This window comes from Sebastes fasciatus, chromosome 2 (genome assembly GCF_043250625.1).
Source record: "Sebastes fasciatus isolate fSebFas1 chromosome 2, fSebFas1.pri, whole genome shotgun sequence".
Classification (NCBI taxonomy): domain Eukaryota; kingdom Metazoa; phylum Chordata; class Actinopteri; order Perciformes; family Sebastidae; genus Sebastes; species Sebastes fasciatus.
The window spans coordinates 19,046,927-19,068,633 of record NC_133796.1 but is presented as its reverse complement, the minus strand read 5'-3'; the positions used below and the strand labels follow the sequence as shown (position 1 = coordinate 19,068,633).

General features: G+C 41.0%; 1 protein-coding gene across 1 annotated transcript; it reads right to left on the bottom strand.

Moving 5' to 3' along the window:
- Window positions 1-451: 451 nt before the first annotated feature.
- fam120b (family with sequence similarity 120 member B) lies at window positions 452-21,511 on the bottom strand. Its single transcript, XM_074612918.1, has 15 exons — window positions 21,390-21,511; window positions 21,041-21,178; window positions 19,422-19,612; window positions 18,965-19,098; window positions 18,634-18,756; window positions 17,808-17,999; window positions 16,929-17,193; window positions 16,658-16,841; window positions 16,292-16,393; window positions 15,683-15,855; window positions 13,512-13,604; window positions 7,341-7,547; window positions 6,976-7,123; window positions 1,227-1,491; window positions 452-1,134 (listed from the first exon to the last, which is right to left on the bottom strand). The coding sequence occupies exons 2-15, from the start codon at window positions 21,174-21,176 to the stop codon at window positions 1,104-1,106; spliced, it is 2,244 nt and encodes a 747-aa protein (XP_074469019.1). The 5' UTR covers window positions 21,177-21,178; window positions 21,390-21,511; the 3' UTR covers window positions 452-1,103.
- Window positions 21,512-21,707: the final 196 nt, after the last annotated feature.

Here is a 21,707-nt window from a genome sequence, read left to right as displayed (position 1 = left end):
TCTAGTCTTAATCACAATTATAAGATCAAAGTTTCATTATACATACTCGGAAAAATGTAATTATTGAGGCAATAATCTGAACGTAGGCCTACTTGACCATTAAGTAACCTGCCTTATTTCATGTATAAAATTAGTGCAATGGCTTCATATAATACAGAAATATCATTCATTGCTATCAATCAATCTATCTATTTACATGTTTTGGAGTTTAAACACATTGGAAATGTTTTTCTTCTCCCTTATGTGCAAAACAAACCGAAACCGTGACCCAAAAACCACAACACAAACCAAACTGTGGGCTTGTTGAACCGTCGCACCACTAAGACATCCAGAAGAGGAGCGGTTGACGCGTCGGCATAAAGAGAAAATGTCTTTGAGACACAGAACAAAACAGTTTAACGTACAAACCTCTTTTTTTTTTAGTATCTATTACAGACAACTCACATTCTTCTGTGTATGACAAAAGCAGAAACTCAAGTTGCCTCACTTGTGTCACAAACGGCTCTTGGTATCAGTTTACAGAAGTGTATAAATCTCCGGTACTGATGCCCTATTTCAGCCGATATTTGATACCAGCATTACTGTTTCTCTAGTTAAAACCATTCCTTTAAAAGGATTATGCCACTGGACACACACAGCTTTTAAGATCGTTGCTCTTTTATTGTCGAAGATAAGAGGTTAAAAACAGGCTGGAGGATTAACCATTAATCCACTTCTCAGTGGCTCATTTCTGTGTTTGTTTGGTGAGTGCTCATGCGTCCTGTTCATTCTCTGTCACAGTGAGACAGGTGAGTTGCCCTGAGATTAAAGAGAGGCTTTAAAATGATTGACTTTTAAAGTATGTCTACAGGATTATTTTGCACAAAAAGACAAATTCAGGTTAAACTGGCAAATTAAATGATGTATTCCTAATCTCTTCCTTAATCCCCATTTCTCTACCTACTGCATCCTTTAGACAAACATTCCCGACGGGTAATTCCCTAATCAGTTTGTTCAGAGAAATTTGATTCCTTCACTTCTTTCATCGTGTCTTTCCCATCCTCTTAACTCCTCAAATCCTCCCCTTTAATCCTCCTCTTCTCTCCTCTCTGTTCGGGGTCGAGTTATGTCCCCGGTGCAGGAGACTGCGACCATCTGAGAGGAGAGGAGAGGACGAAATGTGACATTATAGAGCAGATAAGAACAGACGAAACATAGAAGAACATCTAGTTCCACACTGGCGTTACCTCGGAGCCAGATGGTGTCTCCCTCTGCTGCGGTACGATCGACCTCTGGACTGGTTTGGAGGACGGCTCGGGTGCTGGGGTCCTCCGTCGTGGTTGCTAGGATAAGAGTGAGGATGAGGGTGAAAATGGCCTCCTCCTCTCTCCCGCAGTCTCTCTCTGTTTTCACATTCCATCGGCTCTCCTCTCTCCCTCCATCCTCCTCCATGATGGCCTCCTGTCGTCTCTCCTCTCTCCCTCCAGTTCTCATCTCCACCTGGAGGCCGACCTGAATGAGAAAAATGTAATATTTAAAGGACAGGAAAACGTATTTTCTTACAGTGAGCGATAAGTCCTACATGAAGACACTATGCTCTACTGATTGTATTACTGCTGGTTGTGCAGCAAATTGCCCCTCTGGGATAATAAAGATTATCTTACCAAAGTTGAAACTGTTCTGTTCGTGACTGTCTTGTTTAAAGTGCACTGGGCTCTAATGGAAAAGTGTGATGTTTGGTATTTCTGTGTTGCAATCATAACTGGCCACTTGCAGTCAAATCTGATTAAATGGCACCCAGATCAAGCAGTTATCAAAGTTATTGCAGGGTTCAACGTTAATTTTATTTTTAAACTTGCCCAGTCATGCAAGTGGGCCAAAAATCTACTTCCCCAAAGTCAGATTTTACTTGCCCCTATACAAATTGTTTTAGAGGTTATCAAATACCAACAAAGACTAAAGTTAATTGTCATGTTTTATCTGCCTTTCTCTCAAACTTGCGCAATAAATAATTGGAGTTTCGCCTACATCTTCTTTAACGCCACCCAGCTAAACTCCTGTTTCCAGGTTAATTGAAATGCTCGCTTGAGCTTCAGCTCATAAACTTTGTTTTTACCCATCGCCATTTTCTCGCCCGATAGGTACTGCGCATGTGCAACTCTCATCAGAGATGAGAAGGAAACAAGATGGCTCACTCCTTAGCTACTTCCATCATCAGCTCCGGAAAAAAAAACAATGAAACAATGTTTTTGGGCAAGTGAGTTGCTAGATTTATTAGCCCGACGTGGCATTTTACTTGCCCCGGGCAAGCAGGCAATCCTTATTGTTCAGCCTTTTATTGGGTGTTAAGCTTTTGTCCTTTAATATTTACTTTAATTTGTTGCTTATTTAGTTTTGGAAATTTGATGTTAATAGTACTGTACTGTCTGCTTGTCCAAACTGGGGTCGTGCCGACTGTCATCTACTGTAGGTAATACGCTCACTATAGATAAGTAACTCATACAACCCCACTACAAAACTCCCAAACGATCCCTTCAATCTCTAATTATGGTCGGAAATATCTCGTCTCTTCAGCTGCTAAGTGCTCCAAAGTCTCTAACTGTGTCTGTCTGCTGTTTGGTGCTGAGTAGGTAGTGTACAGAGGGTGTATCTGCTGCAGCCAAAACCAACGCTGATGAGAGCAATGAGAGTGAATTAAAACAGTTAAGTTGTGGCAGGGAAAACCAAAACAAGTGATTTTATTTTTTTCTGCTGAATTATGGGCCTACATCAGTCTTTATTATTTTAAGAGTCTGGAGCGGACTAATGGAGCTGGTGAGTGATAAGTTAAAAAGTTTGACTTTGTTGAATTCAACAAGCTTAGTCAATCTTGGAGAAATGCCCCAGATCAACAATTGTTCCTCTCTCAAACACACACAGCTTGTCTTTAAAGTCTGTCCGCAATTATTTCAAGGCTACCCACAAAAGAAAACCCAATGCCATATCACCGAGGACATACACACTCATCAAGTCTGACGAACGCTGCTGCCACTGTTGAAAGCTGAATTATTCAGAGAAAGGCATGAAGCTGAATGCGTACAGATCTCCTTGTTATCCAACAAATAACAAACCCAAACTAAGATGAAACACGTTTTGTATTTATGGCTTGTTGCTCTGCTATTGGTTACAATCGATTAACAGGAAAAAAAAACGAACTGTTTCCCTACTTCTGTTCAGCTACCATTAAAAGCTATCCTCGCATTCAGAAAAGCCTGTGACGTACTTTTCACTTAAGGGTTTTTGACAGATGTGGCAGATTTTAAGCCAATTACAACGTGCTTGAAATAAAACACCAAGTCCAACTTTAGACCTTGCCAAAAGGGAGCTGCAGCCTGCTAGACCAAATCAGCCCGCCATCCTACCATCAATCCACTCACTGAGTGTGAAAGTAGAGGAAAATAAGCACATGAAAGCATGCCATGCATAAGTAGATGTGTCAGTCAGGCCACAAGCACCAAAACCTTTTAAGGTTTCTGTGGTTGTCTTTTGGAAAAGTTTCTCAGATTGAGATTCAGACTAAAACCAGAAGAGGGAGATAAATAAGATTAATGAGAGATTAGAGAAAATGTGTTCTTTCTAAATTTGTGTTAATGAATATTAACACAAGCAGAGGACAGATTGGATGAGACTACTCTCAGCCAAAGTAAAATGTACCTTTTAAAAAATGACGTTGTTTTCATTTACTTTTTGTCTTGTTTGTACAGAAATAAACTGAAGAGATGTGGGAGAGCTGCTAAACTGGATTCACTGCTGGAGTGTAATTGCGAGGGCAGGCGGGCAGAGGAGATATTTGCTGAGGAGACTAAACATCAGGCCTGATTCCAAACAAAAACCAAACCGGGCCCTCAACGATACCACATAGCGCCACCACTACTCTCACGCACACACAAACTCTCTGTCTCTCTCTCACACACACACACACACACACACACACACAGTCCGTATCCCCACAGTTCTGTAGTAATGATTGGTGTCTGCGTCTGGCAGAAATGAACACTGAGGTATAAAGAGTGTATAGCCTTCCATCTATAAAACCAGCGACATCCTCATGAGACCCACAAGGGTTGACTTGGGCAAAGTGCAGACAGTTCGGCGCAAAATCAGAGACTCTGCGCCAACATGGCACGCAGAGAAACAGTCGCAAAAGGGTTTACGAGTCACAGGGTTGAACAGAAACTACGGGTTCACGTTTCATAAGCTGCTGCTGAGTCGTCTTCTGAGATCGACCACTGAGCAGGACAAACAGGGAGCTCAACTTAGTCTAAAGTCTGCACACTACAGTGAAGAGCATCATATAGAGACAGGCCACATTAACACAAAACAAAGTAGAAGGTGTGTAAGAGGGTGATTACGTTTGAAAATCTGCCTATAATAAAGCTCACCGTGTACAATTTTAGAAATGTCGTTGTGTAATTCCTGCTCCTACTGTACGAGTAGATCGTTTGCGATGTAAAGCCAAAGCTCACGATTTATGTGCTCACACTGTACGGTCTGATCGTCTGCCACGACCTGAGTGCTCACACTGTACGTGTAAAATAGAAAAAAAAACACGTCAACCCTGAGGGCTGTTCTGGCTGTTGACAGTTGTCAATAAAGATTCTTTTGAATGCACCAAGGCAAGTAAAGTTTGTTTGCTGGCAGAGGTCTGTACGGGTCACAATGCTAACAAGGCAGAAACGTGCTGCCTTGATCAAAAGTCCAAAAAAAAAAAAAGGCGCCGGCGTATATGGACTATAGGAAGGCGTGGACAGTACGGCTTGTACATTTTGCAGAGAGAATTGGAGGTAAGCTAGCTACGTTTTACTACATCTATTGTACATTGTTATCTTGATAGCTACGCTCTGATTACTGTAAAAAAAAAAAGTCGGAAAAAGGCGCTGACGTTGGGGAATCAGCTCCGGTGCGAGAGCCTGTGGACGGCCGACAAAAATTTGTCAATGTCAGAAATTCATCCAACTGTCCGCCGGCTGGTCAGGAGGAGTTAATTGACCTCTGTCCCCCCTGTACACTGCACGGCAAACAACGCCCGATAAAGATGAAATTCGGTCCGACTCTAAAATCAGTTGCCACAAAAATTCGGGCCATAAACGGGCTAAAATGGTACAGTGTATGCCTAACTTAAGCTGGAGAGGTGTCTGAAGAGTGTCAAGGCTCTGCACGCAGCACCAGGAAGAGAACAACAGTCAGAAATAAGAAAAAGAAACAGAGACGGTGAAGAAAAAAGTAAAGAAAAACAAAAGGATGAGGAGTTAGACAGAGGGGAGCGACTGAGGGGAAGGGGAGAGACAGAGGAGAGAGAGGTCTGTAATCAGTTCGCCTTGTTGTGTGTCTTAAAATAGAGCTCTCTTAGCCTATAAACAGAAACCTACTATTACTAGTGCACTGACAAAGCAAGTCTCCGATCCAAGCGTGCACGTGTGCGTGTGTGTGTGTGTGTACGCGCGCACGGCGGTATGCATTAAGGCCGCAGCACACATGGAGCTCGTTACAGCGCGGCCCTCTGGGTAATGTGGTTCGGCGAGGGGCACCAGAGAACTACAACCACAGATGGACTGTCAGATTAAAATGCTGCTTCTCTGTTTGGCTCCAGGAGTTTTTCATATGAGCCTCAGTGTGTTTCTACCGCACAGATCACTGGAGGCACTTTTACTTCTCTGTGCTTTGAACAGTGATTAGAAATAAAGGACTGAACTACTGGAGCCTTAAACATAATACAGACATCATAACATCACTTTTATCATGTTTTCTTGGGTGCACTTCGCCTATTTATTGTAAGTTTGATGGTATAAAAAGGAAACTCAGGAAGACAAAGAGGGATGTGACATGATGCCACAACGGTCCCCAGCCAGATCTGCACTAAGGACAATGTGGTTATATGGCATGCATCTTAACCACGGGGCCACCAGGGCGCCCTAGAAACACCATAACATTTCTTAATTCAGGTCAAAACGTTTTTCTCTCTCTGACCTTTATTTAACCAGGATGGTAACAAGATCAAAAACTCTTTTTCCAAAGACTCCTGGCCAAAATAGCAACGTAATTATGTTACACGAAACAACACAGAACCAACTTTCACAGAAAGAGTTGAGCAAGAGTTGAGTAAGAAGGAGAAACACACAGCATCTCAACAAATTTAAAGCTATTAATTACTACTAGTATTACTTTTCAGTGCTTAAAATATCAATAATTTTGAGTTTAAAATCATCAAAGATTAATTTGAAACAGTGGGAAAATTGCCATACTTTTATCATGCATCGTGTGCATGCTTTTGATTAAGTCTGTGACTTGAAAAAGCTGACTACCTCGCTATGATAGTAGAGAAATGACACCTGATTTTAAAAATACAGGAATTATTATGTAAGAACGAACAGACTCACACAATGTTTCTGTTTTTTATATATTTAATGTTTCCTTTATTTTGTGGGGAGAACCTTATTTAAGGTGGTTTGATTGTTTTTCACAAAACAAAATGAAAAAAAAGATGTGTGTCCGATCTGTGATGCAATAAAAATATTTGTTTTTTAACAAAATATGAGGTAAAGTGATTCCAGTATGTTTTAGTGAAATTTTAAGAGCATATTTTGATGATTATCAGGATAATATTGTGAATTGCTACTGTTTTGGCCAAGATAATTGTGAAATTTCCATATAGTCCCATGCCTAACGGCATTCTACGGTCTGTTATTTTTTTTATAGCAGACCGTTGTTATGTATAACAGACCGTTGCTATGGACGCAGTTTTGATGTCGGACTCTGGAGGACCGTTTTTGTGTCAAATTATTGATTTATTAAGTAAGTAGCTGTGTAATAAGCGGGACAATGCACAGCTAGCCGGTCATTATTGTGAAATAAACCCCTTCAGGGCGATGCAAGAATCACCCTGTCGGGGTTTATTTTCCAAAAATGACCGGCTCACTGTACATTATTCCTTACATGTCAGTCAGTCTTGTGTCTCACCTGTGTGTCTTCCTCTGTGTCTGGGTGCTGGTGTGGTTCTATGACGTTGTTCTGGTGCCCTAGGACTGGACTGCAGGTCTCTGCCTTGTTTCCTGCAGGTTTCTGTAAGTTTCTCTCTCAGGCGGAGAAACAGAGACAAACAGGACGACTGGAGAGAGGGAGAGAGAGAGAGAGAGAGAGAGAGAGAGAGAGAGAGAGAGAGAGAGAGAGAGAGAGAGAGAGAGAGAGAGATGGGCAGACAATAACACACTTTGGATTACACGTCTCAAATCATTCTGTTCTCATGGTAACAAATAATACAAGCAGTTGCAACAGCACATACAACACACACACATTCCCCTTTTTGTTTTTCTGTCTCCACTCACATCGCTGTCCAGCAACACAGTCTTCTCTGTGCCGCTATGTGCCAGCAGGTACTTTGAGTGGAACAGCCGTCCGTCGAAGATGTGCCAAGGCATCGGAGCAGCGTTGGGCAGCGGGCAGCCGCTGGCACAGTTAGCACCGAGCAGGTGGCTCAGTCCTCGGACATAGAGAGATCCCAGCTGCACCGCACGACTGGACAGGGAAGGCAGCTGAGAACGGAGGAGGAAAAAAGTTTGGTTTTACATTTGGTTGGTAGTAATTCTTTATTATGAGGCTTAATACTCCAAATATAGCTGCAATAGGCAATGATCGTGGTCCAAGCCAAGTCAAGTCAAAGTATATTGTAGTCCAATATCACAAAGCATGCCTCAAAGGGCTGTACATATAACAAAAACAGGAATAAGCAACATTAGCAAAACACACAGAAACTTATAGAAGTGAGATAAACTACATACATAGCATTATAAACTGAAAAAATAGACACACATCATTGGAGCAAAGATGCAGATGAAAAGCCAAGCCGTTTTCAAGATGATTGTGAAAACGTAAACTTGATTGTTACAGCGCCACCTTGAAGTCAATGAGTGTCATTTTATGTGCCAGAGTTGCCAATTTTGCAGTCATGGTTGTCTCATCTTTTAAGGTCCCATATTGTAAAAAGTGAGATTTTCATTATAAAGCAGGTTATAGTGCTATATAAATACTGTGAAAGTATCGAAACACTCAATCCACAGAGAAATACACACAGCCCGTATTCAGAAACTGTGCCTTTGAAACAAGCTGTCAGGATTTCTGTCCATTTGTGAGGTCACAAATATACAATATATAGGCCATTTCAGTTTTAAACATAAACGTTCTAAACGTGTCCCAGTTTATTTCCGGTTGTAGTGTCTGTGAATGACATCAACTAACAGGAAGTACACATGGACCCAAGCTGTTGCCTAGCAATGCAGTTCTTTTGGAATTCCATTGAAATGAGTTAAAACAGTGAGTTTCAGACAGAGGGTAAATACAGGTATATTCAGGCTGACAGTATGAGGAAAATAAAGTTTTTTTGAACATGACTGCATGTAAACATGTTCTAGTAGAAACATAAAATACAAGTATGAACCTGAAAATTAGCATAATTAAAGTTAAGATAGTTATTTTCTCAGCAAATGGAGTTTGTTCAGCAGTATGTCATGACTACTCAATAATATGTATCATTTTGGTTCATTCGCCTTACACACGTTGACATATTTGCCATGACATTCACATAAATAAAGCTTGTTAAACTTAACTTAATTGGAAGAGAAGTAGAGGTTGAGGCATACCAACTTCAGCTTCAATCAGCACCCCACAAACATCTTCCTGTAGCGTAGCATCATTTAAACAGTTCTTCTGCAAAGAGCCATCTGTTTCTTCAATATGCTCAGTGTCACCACCCGGAACAAATTTCTTAAGATTTTACTCACAGCTGCTAAAATAATTGGTGTTTCCCGACCCCAATTTGCCTTACCTGCTCAATCCTGACACATAAATCACACAATTATATACGACTCAGACCACCCACCTCACTGCCAATAGCCAGCTAAAGAGCCAGGTAAAATGCATTGGCTGGTGTGGTTTCTATATTTGACAGTGAAACCTCTGTAATGATATAACAGAGTGAGTCAGCAAGTCATTAAATATCCAATTAAACCCAGAATTTGATAAAGAACTCTTTAAAGATAACGTCTTATCTCAAACTCACTGGCTAAATTTAATAGAGAGACTAAGAGAGAAACAAACACCATCAGGGGTGTACTGGGAAAGAAATTCAGCTCTGGACTTAGGTCTTCACACACACACCGCTGGTGTGTGCGATCAATTCACACGTCAATATATTTTTTCAAACTGTTGTTTTTGTCGTCGTTTTTTCCATAACAAAGTAGATTTTCTGAGCTTTCCCACTGCGAATAAAGACATCAACCAACCACATTGTGCGGAAAGGATTGAGTTGCCCCTAACAACAACATGGAGGCTCCGTAGTCCGAACCAAGACGGCAGACTTTATTACTCCGTTCAACCTTGACAAAGGCAGCGCAGACTAGATCCACTCCTTCCGTTCTTACCTTTCTCAATAAAAGCCCTAGCGACATATAATATCGCAGGTGAGTACTTCGCATTTTTGTGTTGTTTATTCATCACGCCCCCGGTGCGTAAATGCCTTTATCCAGGAGGGGTTACGGTAAATAACACCCCAGAAATTGTTGAATAGTTAGTTCTTTTATTATCTTTCATAATTCCTACTTACTGACAAGAAATAAAAAGATGTTGTAAAATAAATATCTTTATATACAGTATATATATAATAATATAATATCATTTTGCGGGGCTTGTGACCCTCAAAACTATTTATCCACCGTTTTACAGCTGCAACAGTAGCGATGCAGTAGGCTACGACAGAACCTATGCCATAAGCACAAATGTAACTAACTTGGTTGTGATTGGCGAATGAGCCCAGTACTCTCTCATGTGCAGGCACGCAGGGAGGGCCCCAAACCCCCAGGAAGAGCGCCCGTCGTTGATCCCAATTTTCGTAGTGGCCAAATGGTGGTACTACAACTTCCGTGTCCATCACGGGATGCCATCGGGCCCAAAAATACTTTTTCCCATAGACTTACATTGGGAAAGAGACATCTGTAACTCAGCGGATAATTTTTTTTTATGTGAATCAACTCCCCTTATTTAAATTATTAGTTCCTAAAAGATGTAAAATGACAAATCCAGAGTTATTTTCCTTCCTCCGCTCATGTGAATGAGCCCCAGACCATGGCTGGACCGAGGGCTCGGAGGCGGAGTTAGCAAACCATGACGACACCGTGACGTTGTGACCCCGTGACTGAGCCATGTGACCGAGCGGAGGCTACAGCGCCTGCTCTGTGGGCCCAATGGAAGCGGAAGATTGCTGCAAGATCCGGGTACTTTTCCAGTCGGAAGTCGAGCCATTTTGGCTTCATGCGCCACTGAGCAAGTTTCATAGGAATGAACGGGGCCCCGCCTCCAACACTGTATCCAGTTCTCTTCATACATCCATGGGAGGGCCGGTAAAGAGACAGACTGGGCCCGATGGCCGGTAAAAAAATGTATGGACTTTTTTTTACCTCCCATCGGCCCACCGATGCGGCGGCCCAGTATTGCATTGTGGTCAGTACACCACTGGACACAATATTCTCTACAGATGTTTTATGTTTCTGCAAAATAAATGCTGGAGCAAAGTTTTTTTTGTTTTTGTTTTTTATACAATGAATTCAGTTACGATAGCTTCAGTGGACCCATTCAAGGAAAAACAGAAGGACGGTTATGTTTGCTGACAAAGAACATAAAAGGCAGCAACAGAGATGGAGAAGAAAGAAGAAACTGGAGGAGAACAATAAAGAAAACGAAGATGAGGAGGATGATGAAGAAGCAGAGAGCAAACTAGCTGTTACAACAGCAGGCAGATGTTCTCCGTGTGTGTGTGTGTGTGCTCACACACTGTTCTCACCTGTCGTCCAACAGATAGCCCTGATAACAGTGATTACGTGTACACACACACACACACACAGCCCTGCCTGCCACCTGCTTCCAGTCAAACACAGCTTCACCTTCTGAAAACAATGAACCACTGGACAGAGACACAAAAGCCTGAAGACAAACACACCGACACAAAAAGAAAGAGAGAGAGAAAAAAAAGAGATGAAGAGCAACGTGAAGAGAGACAGAAAAAAGAGAAAGTGGTCGAGTGTATAAAGTAGAAGAATATGAGACAAAGACAGAAACGTGTGTGAGAGTGTGTGTGTGTGTGTGTGTGTGTGTCCAGCGGGGCGGAGTTTGCTTGGTGTAAATAGCTCCATGTGGTGAGCGTCAGCCAGGACAGACAGGCGACTGTCGCCAGCACACTCTCTCTGTCACACACACACACACACACGCCACAATCACAGTCCCATGGGGAGGAATGCTGCAATGAAACCGTCGCATCCCGAAACCTACCCACAACCCCTTTCCCCTAAACACACACTCACACAAATACAAAAAGTGTGACTCATTTTCACTCAGTTGAACACACACTGATGCACACACACTATTCTCATTTTTATTTTGTTGGGGGGTGGGAGGGGGGGGGGGTTGTTTTTGGACAAATAGAGGTTTTCAATGTCTACTGTGATGTGCTAAAGGAAGCACACTACATACACGATCAAATATCTAAAACTGAGTGTGTGTTAACCCTCCTCTGGGTGTATATGCGAGTATATTCACGTGTTTAGTTTGTGTGTGTGTGTGTAGTTAATCCATACTAGTCACTCAGTTAACCCCCCTGCTGCAGCTCTGAACTTCTCCCAGACAGCATATTCAAATCAACGCCCAGCCCTAATTATTGTGTAGAAAACAGACGAGCAGCAAAAATACAAATTACTAGACATAAGTATGGTAATTAAGCAGTAAAAATAAATGGGGCTACAACAAGGCAGCAAACAGCGTTGCTGGTTTCCCAGAGAATGGAAAAGCACAGCTGACGGATCTGTGAGAGCTCACGAGTCAGATCCACCGAGCTCACTGAACACTGCGAGGAAACGAGGGGTGCACCGATACGACTTTTTCAGTCCCAATACCGATAGCGATACCTGTGCTTTGGGTATCGGCCGATGCCGAGTACCGATCCGATACCAGCGTCTAATTAATAAGCTGTATGCCTCACTGTGTGGGAGTGACTGGGATCATTCATTCATTCTGTTATGTATAAGGCAACATCAGGCTTGACTTTAACATCGCTTTCCTAACTTTGTAAAACAAAATGTAACAAATAAATACAGATACAATTTTAGTGAATTGTATTAAAATAATAACTTGTACACCAGCAACTTGGTAAAAAATCTTCAAAATTAACAGGAATTACAATTCAAGTGTAAACCTTTTGAGTGCAGCTACAAATTGGTCAAAACTTAAACAGGAATTAAAATTCCAGTATATAATAATGTATATACTGTAGTATATATAGAATTGAATTGAATAGATCGGCCCCATTGTCCCGAGAGGAGACAGAAGTAATGATGCTGCCTCACTGATTTCATTGACACTTCTGCCTAGACTGAGACCACAACTGTTGAGTATTGGCATTATTGATTAATCTATCAATTATTGTTTACAATTCAATCGACCATTTAGTAAAGATTGTGAAAAAGCCCATCACAAGTTTCCGAAGCCCAACGTGACATATTCAAGTTAATTGTTTTGTCTGACCAGCAGTCCAAAAAATTCCATCAAGAGTGATAAAACGGTGAGAAAAAGAAGCAAATCCTCACATTTAAGAAACTAATCAGAGAATGTTCATCATTTTTGCTTAATAAACAACTCAATTGATTGTCAAAATTGTTTTTGATTAAATTTCTGTCTAAACAAATCGTTCTGATCTGGTTCTTCATCGCTGGGCATCAGAAGTGCTGCTCTGATCAGTCAGAGTTTCATGTCCAGCAAATGTCTGCAGGAAGTTTGACTCGGTTTGTACTTTAATAACCAGCAACCCATTAAAATACTGTGACGTAACAAGATGATCACAATGAAGCTTTAAGTCTTATTAGGCTCTAGTTTCCCCAAATTAAGAAGAGCTGAACATAGATTTCTCATCATTTCATCATCCGCTATAACAAGTGCAACTTCAACTACAGCTGCTTCAGCTGTGACATTGATATCACATCAAACAATCAGCTTTCAGGTTGTGTCTGTATATGTTATTTTTTGGATTTTATTCATCAAAAATACATAAATACACTAAGAATCCAGAAAGGTATGCCTTTTTTTGAACATTTGATGTTTAAAAATCTACAATAGAAAAATCACCAATACAACCACACTACAGTTTAACCATAATTGTTTTTGTTTTGTTTTGTTTGTTTATTTGTTTGTTTTTCTGGAGACACAATCAGCAGCTTATTTGTGTTTTCTCCCCATTTTTCTCCTCACTTTCTATTACTGGAAACATTTTCTGAGCTGTGTTTGCCACAAGATGACCTTGTTTACTGTAAACTGCAGGGGACATTGTCTTTCTTGCGGCAGGAAACTCAACAACTTTAGGTTTCGCATTGGGACAAAGTGAGTGAGTGAAAATCAGAAAACTGATCTGTTCCTTTTAAATATATACAGTATATAGTATGTGTGTGTGTTGTGTAACTGACCTTGATCTGTTGAAGCTCCTCAGGGGATCTTAGTCTGAGACACACAGCCTGACTCAGGTAAGCATCCACGTCCTCTTGAGACAAAGTTTGTACCTGAAAACAAACACACACACACACACACACACACACACACACACACACACACACACACACACACACACACACACACACACACACACACACACACACACACACACACACACACACACACACACAGTAGACAATATATGGTTAGCCAATTCAATCACATCCCAGTGTGTCTTCTGTGTGGGTCAGTTTGTTTTGTCTGCTCGCTGTGCAACAATTCAACAGAGAAAGGAACAATGCTGAATGCAGAAACAAGGCTGCCCAGCTGTGTGTACAAAACAAACAAACCCTGAAGCTATTTCAATTGAAGAGTGACGAGGGAATGTGAATGCAGCAGCGATCAGACAACAGCTACTGTTGTCTGCCAGCCTGACTACTCGTCTAACGGGCCGGCTAACAAGCCGCTCTTCTGTCTGTCTATTGGTTCTTCATCCAATTTAAATAATTGGCTCCAAGTGTCCATCTGTCAAATATCTGTATCTGTCTGGAAGGCTGCCTGTTGACCTTTGTGTCTCTGAAGTGTTCAACTCGGTCTGAACAGAGTGCTAAAATGATGTTGTAAAGGCTGGTCCAACATACAGAGATGTAGGATTAACATCCTCATTTAGCTGGTTTGTTAAAACTTCACTGATCATATGTTTGACTCTGGCCCATAGACTGTTTATAAGCAGTGGATGCAGTCACCATGACGTCACCCATTAGCAACTGCAATTTTGTTATGCTTGCATAATGATGATAAAGTTCTTGAGACTGCGACAGTGACACATTATTTTGAAACATGCAAGGCAAGTCAAATCTCATCTCAGCACTTTTTGAAAACTCAACATAGCATTTGAGATTTATTTCATTGAAGATCAGCTTTGTTTAAGACCTGTTTGTTTCGGAGTTGATAAATTAATCTACAGTATAATTTTTGTTTATCTTCTGCATAATGACGCATGCACCTTTATCCAGGTGATGCGATCCTGTGATCTCTGTTGTGTTAAAGCTCAATCAGATGACGTCAATGCAAAATGTACAAACCAAAAACACAAAGCTCTGCTTCTTTCACTTGCTTTTTTGGAGGAATTCGAAAACAAGGCATTACAACAAGATTACAAACAGCACGCATGTTTAAAGTTTAATATTTACAACCAAAATACAGACACAATTGTAGTGAGGTGAACTAAGAAATGGCTCTTAAGATATTCAAAGCCCCCGGGTGGTTATCAGAGCAGTTGTTGACGTCAGAGCTGGAGTTACAAAGACCAGTGTCTGTGGCTAAACTGGGCACTCAGTGGGTGATAGTGGTTACCATTAAGCCACGACAAAACAACACAGAACAGACCGTCAACAAGTGATGTTTAACTTCAAATCACAAGTTGACAAAAGAGCAGGATAATTGTTGTGTAGGTTAGAGTAGTAAATCCCAAATCAAAAGATGAATTGTGTGTTTAATTGTCACCAAATACATTTGGTCTTTCATTTTCTGTTTACATAAATCAACAGGTGTAGCTTTACTACCCATACACTGGCATTATCATGACTGAAATGCCTAAATACAAACTGATGCCATTGTGCTTGACTGCTTCATTTAACAGCTTAACTTATTCCTTGAAGGCTAAACCAAACATGCAGCCTCACCTACGAAAACAGTCACATCAATCACATTACTAATGATGTTTTCATGTTTTTAGCAACTGGAAAACCAACATGACTCAAGAGAGGGTTGTAGTGGAATAGATACTAGTGTAACATCAGAGGAAATCACTTACATGTATCTTCAATTCAAATAAAAATAAAAATAAATTACATTTCCCATTCGTCATTGTTTGTTTTGTATAAATACTGGCTGACACGACTCATGTGATATGAGAATAAATAAGTCCCATAATCAAATCATTGGACTGCTTCTTTACATCCTTGATTGGGTTTTCCGTTTCCTTTTCCCGGATGATTAAATGTAATTAGACAAGTGTTTCCACCTTTTCCTGTTGTAATTCATTTGACTTTTGTTCAATAAATACTCTTCTCAGCAGTGATTTTAATTTGGCCAATGACCTCTGCTCTCATTTCTCAAAGAAACAAGAAAGAGTTGACTCTACCTGGAGGACGATGTAGGTGACGAGGCAGAGAGCAGCCAGGAGAGAGTCTTCGATAGCTCCGTACAACTCAGAGAACTCCTGGCAGTCAAAAATTGAAAGGAAGGTCTTCAGGCGAAGAGCAGAAACTTCAGGACCGGTGCCGAACCATAACAAGTCCAGACTGGGCTGATCATCTGCACATTCAGACATAGAAATATTACTGTGAGACTTTGCTTTGGATAAGAAAACACTACATGAAATGTGACAAATGTCTTTAGTATATTAAGCATAACCAGATGTAACTTTTCAGTCATTCTGATGGCCAGTGATGTCTAGACTAAAATAATTTAATTACAGAAGGACACATCGTTCCTAGAAAACATCAGAAAACGTTTTATAATCAAATTTTGTTGTTGTTTTTGTTGCTCATCTGAAGCTTTGTAAACTTAAATTGCATTACCCAAGACTGGCACAGTGTCATAACAGAATTAGGACCAAAGAAAACACTAATTTCCTCATCCTCATGATTTGCATGAGCTGCCGCAACTTGATTGAAATCAGATTTTGTCTTAACCCGAGCCAAAGAATACAGAGAGCAGCACATGAAGAAGAAACTAGCAGGTACCGTACACGGGAGGCTGAGTGGGACGGGGTGGACCATGTCGGGTTCCTTCAGAAGGTTTCCGGGGTAGACGAACCATTCCCTGATTGCTGGAAGGTCGACACTGCTGCCTGAAAGCATGCAAAGTCAAGGTTAGACTTGGATTGAATTTGCACCATTGTATGGAGAAAACAAATAAGCATTCTTGTCTTTATTTTTAAACTACTCGTCTTAACTACTACTCTCCTCTACAAATTTGCGGGTGTCTACCTTCAGATGTACAATTGTCTGTTTGTGACTTAGATATGTGGTTTTCTGACTGTGTGTATGTTGTTGCCAGGGTGCCTGTGTATCTGCGTGTGTGTTTATGACCTCCAGTAAGTTTACTGTCCTACCATCATGCCCGTGCAGCAGCAGCAGCCCATAGATGCGCTGTCGGCAGGGCCTGTAGACGAGGGCCTGAGGCAGCAACTCGGCGTCATCCTCATCCTCCAGAGTGTTGCTACATTGAACGACACCCTCGCACAAAACGCTGTAAACCATGAAGCCCTCTGCTGCTACATGCTTCTCTCTACAGGCCTGGTAAAGACCACAAAAGAAAATATTTCAATGTGACATTTAGCACTCTAAAAAAACGGGAAAGACAGAATGAGGTAGAGAACATACCTTTAATATTTCTGGACTAACATGTTTCTCAAAGGCAGAGTGAAGTGCAGAGATGTCACCTCGCTGGAGAGCTTCCTGTCCAGGCAGCAAGTAAGAGCGAACCCCCCTCTCCAGTAGCTCTCTGTGAGGAGCTGACAGATTCAGAGACTGAGGAATAAGCCCAGTCTCTTGCTCCTCTCTGCCCCACAAGGAGCTCACAAAGTGGGATACAGCTAGCACCTTCTGCTCCTGAGGAGCGCCGGAGTGTGGAGCGGGATTGTTTGTCCTGGGAACCAATAATATTGTTGTCATCTACACTGAAACTATGTTGACTCCCCATCAAATGCCTAGTCTGGCATAGAAAATTATTTCATGGAACATTTTTCAAACATATTATAAATGGGTGCATACTAGAGCTGCAAAATCTAATCCATTTATCAGTTATTTGTCAACTATTAGTGAATTGCCAAATATTTTGATAATCGATTAATCGGTTTGAGTAATTTTTTAAGAAACAAAGTCAAAATGCTCTGATTCCAGCTTTTTAAGTGTGAATATTTTCTGGTTTCTTTACTTCTCTATGACAGTAAACTGAATATCTTTGAGTTGTGGACAAAAAAAGACATTTGAGGACGTCATCTTGGGCTTTGGAAAACCCTGATCGATGTTTTTCACAATTTTCTGACATTTTATAAACCAAACAACTAATCGATTAATCGAGAAAATAATCGACAATGAAATTAATCGTTAGTTGCCTAGTGCCGCAGTATTCATGCTCTTATAACTAAATGTAGTCAACGGCAAAGGTAACATTTATCCAGAAGGGGATACGAGTGAAAATTACAATATTCTTACATTACAACAAATAGTACGCAAACCCCAATGTAAAACCCTAAACACCTGTATGTTGCCATGGCGTTGTTCCTGATGTGCAGCATCCGCTCCTCTGACACCACATCGTTACCTAGGAGACAGGCCAGCAGTGGTAGCTGGGTAACAGTCAGTCCGATGGTTTGGCAGAGCCTCTGTCGGTCGTACATGACAGTGGTGAGGCTGTCTATCCGCAGCTTTGCCACAGAGAAGTAGGGGGCACTTTAAAAGATAAAACTACATGTTCAGTTTGCCCACATTTTCCACGACTTTTCAATAACATAAAGTCCCAGAATCTATGAAACACAAAGTTCCCTAGTACAGCTTAGTACTGAGCAAGTCCTCAAAAAAGCATAGAATATTATCAACAACCCCACACATGTCCTCAATGACTACTTTAAGCTGCTGCCATCAGGATTGTCTATTTGTAAAACTAATAGAAGGAAGTTTGGTTTTATTCCAGAAGCCATTAGACTTGTGTACAGCCACAGTACAAGAAATGGATAGTTCACCTTGCCTATAGACTGATAAATGCACTTGCACTTTTGACCTTTTACATTTTAACCTGTGTCAGATATTGCTGCTATTTATCCTGTGTATGTCTTTCCAACACATTTGTCATACTTGTATTTTTAGATTGTTTTTATGTGTATAAATGAATTGTCTGTGTATTTCTGTTTGCATGCTCGCTTGCCTTGAATTGCCCCTTGAGGGACGAATAAAGTATTTTGAATTGAATTGAATTTAATCTATTATCTGCATTTTAACTGACCAGTAGGTAATGTAGTGCAAGTCTTTCTGCAGCAAAGTATTTGATAAAGTCAAAAAGTATAATAACATGACCATTTTAACAAACCTGTCGTATATGAGGAAGTCTGAGTCCTGTCCCAGAATGCCCATACTGCCATGCTGACGAGCATAGCTGGCGATCTCATAGTCAGCCTCCTGCACTGAGCAAATAACTTCCTGACCCAATGACCTGTGAACAACAATAAAATCTACAATAAGAAAATAATATCAAGCCAGAACAAAGACAATAATTCCACCATGAACAGAAATAATTTTAAAAAAAGCATCATTGGATATCACATCAAACCCTATCTAATGAAGCATAGTCTTTTAAATACATTGTTAACTGTATTATCACAGTGTATACATAATGTACAGGATGTCTTGTAAATGCTGACCTGAGAGCAAAGGGTGTGAATAATCCCAGACCAGAAGGCAGACAAAAGAGCTCTCTACCAGGCTGCTCTTCATATGCCTTTATGTGATTAAACAATTTAGAAACGTCCCTGTTCACTCTGCGTCTCCTCTTCACCTGTGGACAGAAGAGGAAGTTGTATAAACTCCAAGCTCTGTAAGTTCAGAGTTCAATATGAGAGACGTCATGTGTTCTAAATAAAATATACACCAATGTAGTATCATATAAAAATAACAAAGATGCAAACAGTAATCAAGTAAGACAGGCCTCACTTTTGTATGTGAGGACACAGCCAGTACATGTGGATAAGGATGGAATCATTGTTTTTATATTTGTCGCAGGTGGGGGTGATATCAGCGTAGATGCAAGACAATTTGACTTTCAAGATATTTAAGCTCAAATACTTGAACACCACAAGTTCACAGAGTTTCTTTCCTCACCCACTCCGGTCTCTTCTGCTCTTCCACCACACCATCAAAGATGAAGACCAGTCTGATGCCTGCTGACGTGAAGGCCTCCACCCAGCGCTTCAGCACATCCATGTACTCCGTCCACTGCCCCCCACACACCCAGTCCTTACAGGTGTACCACGGGCACAGGCAGGCCATACCATCCACAACGAGTGTGGGGCCTACATGAGAGTGAAAACGGAGATGTAATAGAGAGCAGGCCTGCATGCAAACCTAATCTGAGAAAAGACAACATCCCAATAATAGTCGAGAAATGTGTAGTTAGTTTCCTTTTGTTCATATTTTGGTTTACAGCCATTAGATCATCAAAACTTGTTAAACCTCAATGCTGCCTGTCCTTCGGACTGCTAATTTTGACTGTCACTGATTTCACTCTTAACTTTCAAACTTCTAGCATCGGTCTAAGTCTATGTATGTTGTTGTGAACAGCAGTATTGGTATTGTTACTTATGTAACTACTAGGGCTGTCCTCGACCAAAGAAATTCTTAGTCGACTAACACTCGTACGATTTTGTCGACTAATCGATTAGTTGATCTAATCGACAGATCTGTGAAACTGAAGTTTCTCAACAAAGAATCACACAAAAGCACCACTTTAAATCTTGTGTTTACCAGAGATGTGCTCATGAGTTTCTTGGAAATAAGTCATTCAGCATGAAAAAAGAATGACCGATTAGATGACTAATCAACTAATAGGAGACAGCCCTAGTAACTACCACCAAGTTTAAAATTAGAAAATACAGGACAAACATATACTATAAATACTTTCACTAATATTGTGCAATAAATATTAAAGTAGCCCCAAATGAAATGTTAACTCCTTTAAGAATTAGAATTTAGTCACAGTTTTTGGCACATCACACAGACAAGATAGATGCATCATGCATGTGTGTTTTCATATTTGATTGCATTATCTAAATATCTCAAAATGTCAAATCTCAAAACAAGCACGGTGGAAGGTGTATAAAGTAGGGCTGCACAATTAGGGCTACTCTTTATGCGCGCGCACTACACACTGCAGAAGACTTCGTAGCTCTGAGAATATCTAGTGAATGTACAGTGGACGTTTGTGCAGAAATAAATGCTGCAGCTCCTCCAGACCAACAGAGGTTTTCCGTGTCTTGTGAAGTGACGGGGTCTCCCTCCGGCGGCTGTCGGGAGGCTGAAGCAGGAAAAGCCAGCACTAGGATCAGCATTGATTCATGGCGAGACCTTCGTCTGGTCAGCTAACATTACTGCCAAGCAGGTGAAATATAGAGTGATATTGTGGTTTTAGCTGACGTGTGTCACCTCACTGTTTTGAGCGATGCTCGTTCATGTCTATGTAGAGCGAGCACAAGCGCGAGCCCGACACTGACTTTCGTTGACTTAACGGCCACAGGTGTCGCTGTTAACAAGCATTTCTGATTCTTACAAACAGTCCCTTTAAGTTCTCTGTGTTTGGCCATTTCCTGAAAATCTTGTTGTATTTTATTTACTTATTCACTAATAAAAACAAACTAAAAAGTTGACAAAAACGTAGACTAAATCAGTTGTATGACACATCCACTGCTGCTCATCCTACTTGAGCCCACTGACATGAACTCAACTGCTAGTGTTAGCTGAGGTTGTGCAGCCTTGCTGGCTTTTGGCAACATGTTGTCTGGCCATTTCCCTCAGGTTCACAGTCACACAGGCTTCTGGACAGCAGCGGTCCACAAAGGACTGAAGACCTTTCACACCCATTCCTGCAGAAGAGAAGAAACAGACACAGCCACAGAGTGATTCAGTTCAGTGTTCAGTGAGGATGAATGCTAACAGTTAGCCTAGCTTCTAGCAGATAAACTCATTTATTGTGATGCTGCTGCTTCTCCTGTCTTTACAAACCAACTCATCTTATGTTACTTTATGTCTGAACACTTTAACCCCGTGGTATTGCTTCACATAGCACAGACTTACTGTAAGGTATTGGTGAACATGAGCAGCCTGCTGTACATCCGCATGAGTTTGTTTACTGATTCAAATTACTTCCTGAAATCTACGCGTGACGTCATCACGTTGCAAAACAAAGCACACGTGCTCTGGAGCCCACCAAAGACCACAATGCAGATATATTATAGTCACATTTTCTGTTTGATTAATCCAAATATAAAACACTATGACAATACAACTACTGACAATAACCTGATATTTTCAGGTGGAATTTAATTTCATTCTCACTGTGCAATATCATTTTCCACTTGTGCAATTTTGTTAATAGTCTGTTTATTGTCAATA

Bases quoted from the DNA above. Each gene is read 5' to 3' on its own strand.
- fam120b (XM_074612918.1), bottom strand. From the start codon at position 21,176: ATGGGTGTGAAAGGTCTTCAGTCCTTTGTGGACCGCTGCTGTCCAGAA. The intron at 16,842-16,928 runs GTATGTTCTCTA...GGTCTTTACCAG, and splicing joins TTAGTCCAGAAATATTAAAG to GCCTGTAGAGAGAAGCATGT. The intron at 13,605-15,682 runs GTAGAGTCAACT...GTTTGTTTTCAG, and splicing joins TCACCTACATCGTCCTCCAG to GTACAAACTTTGTCTCAAGA.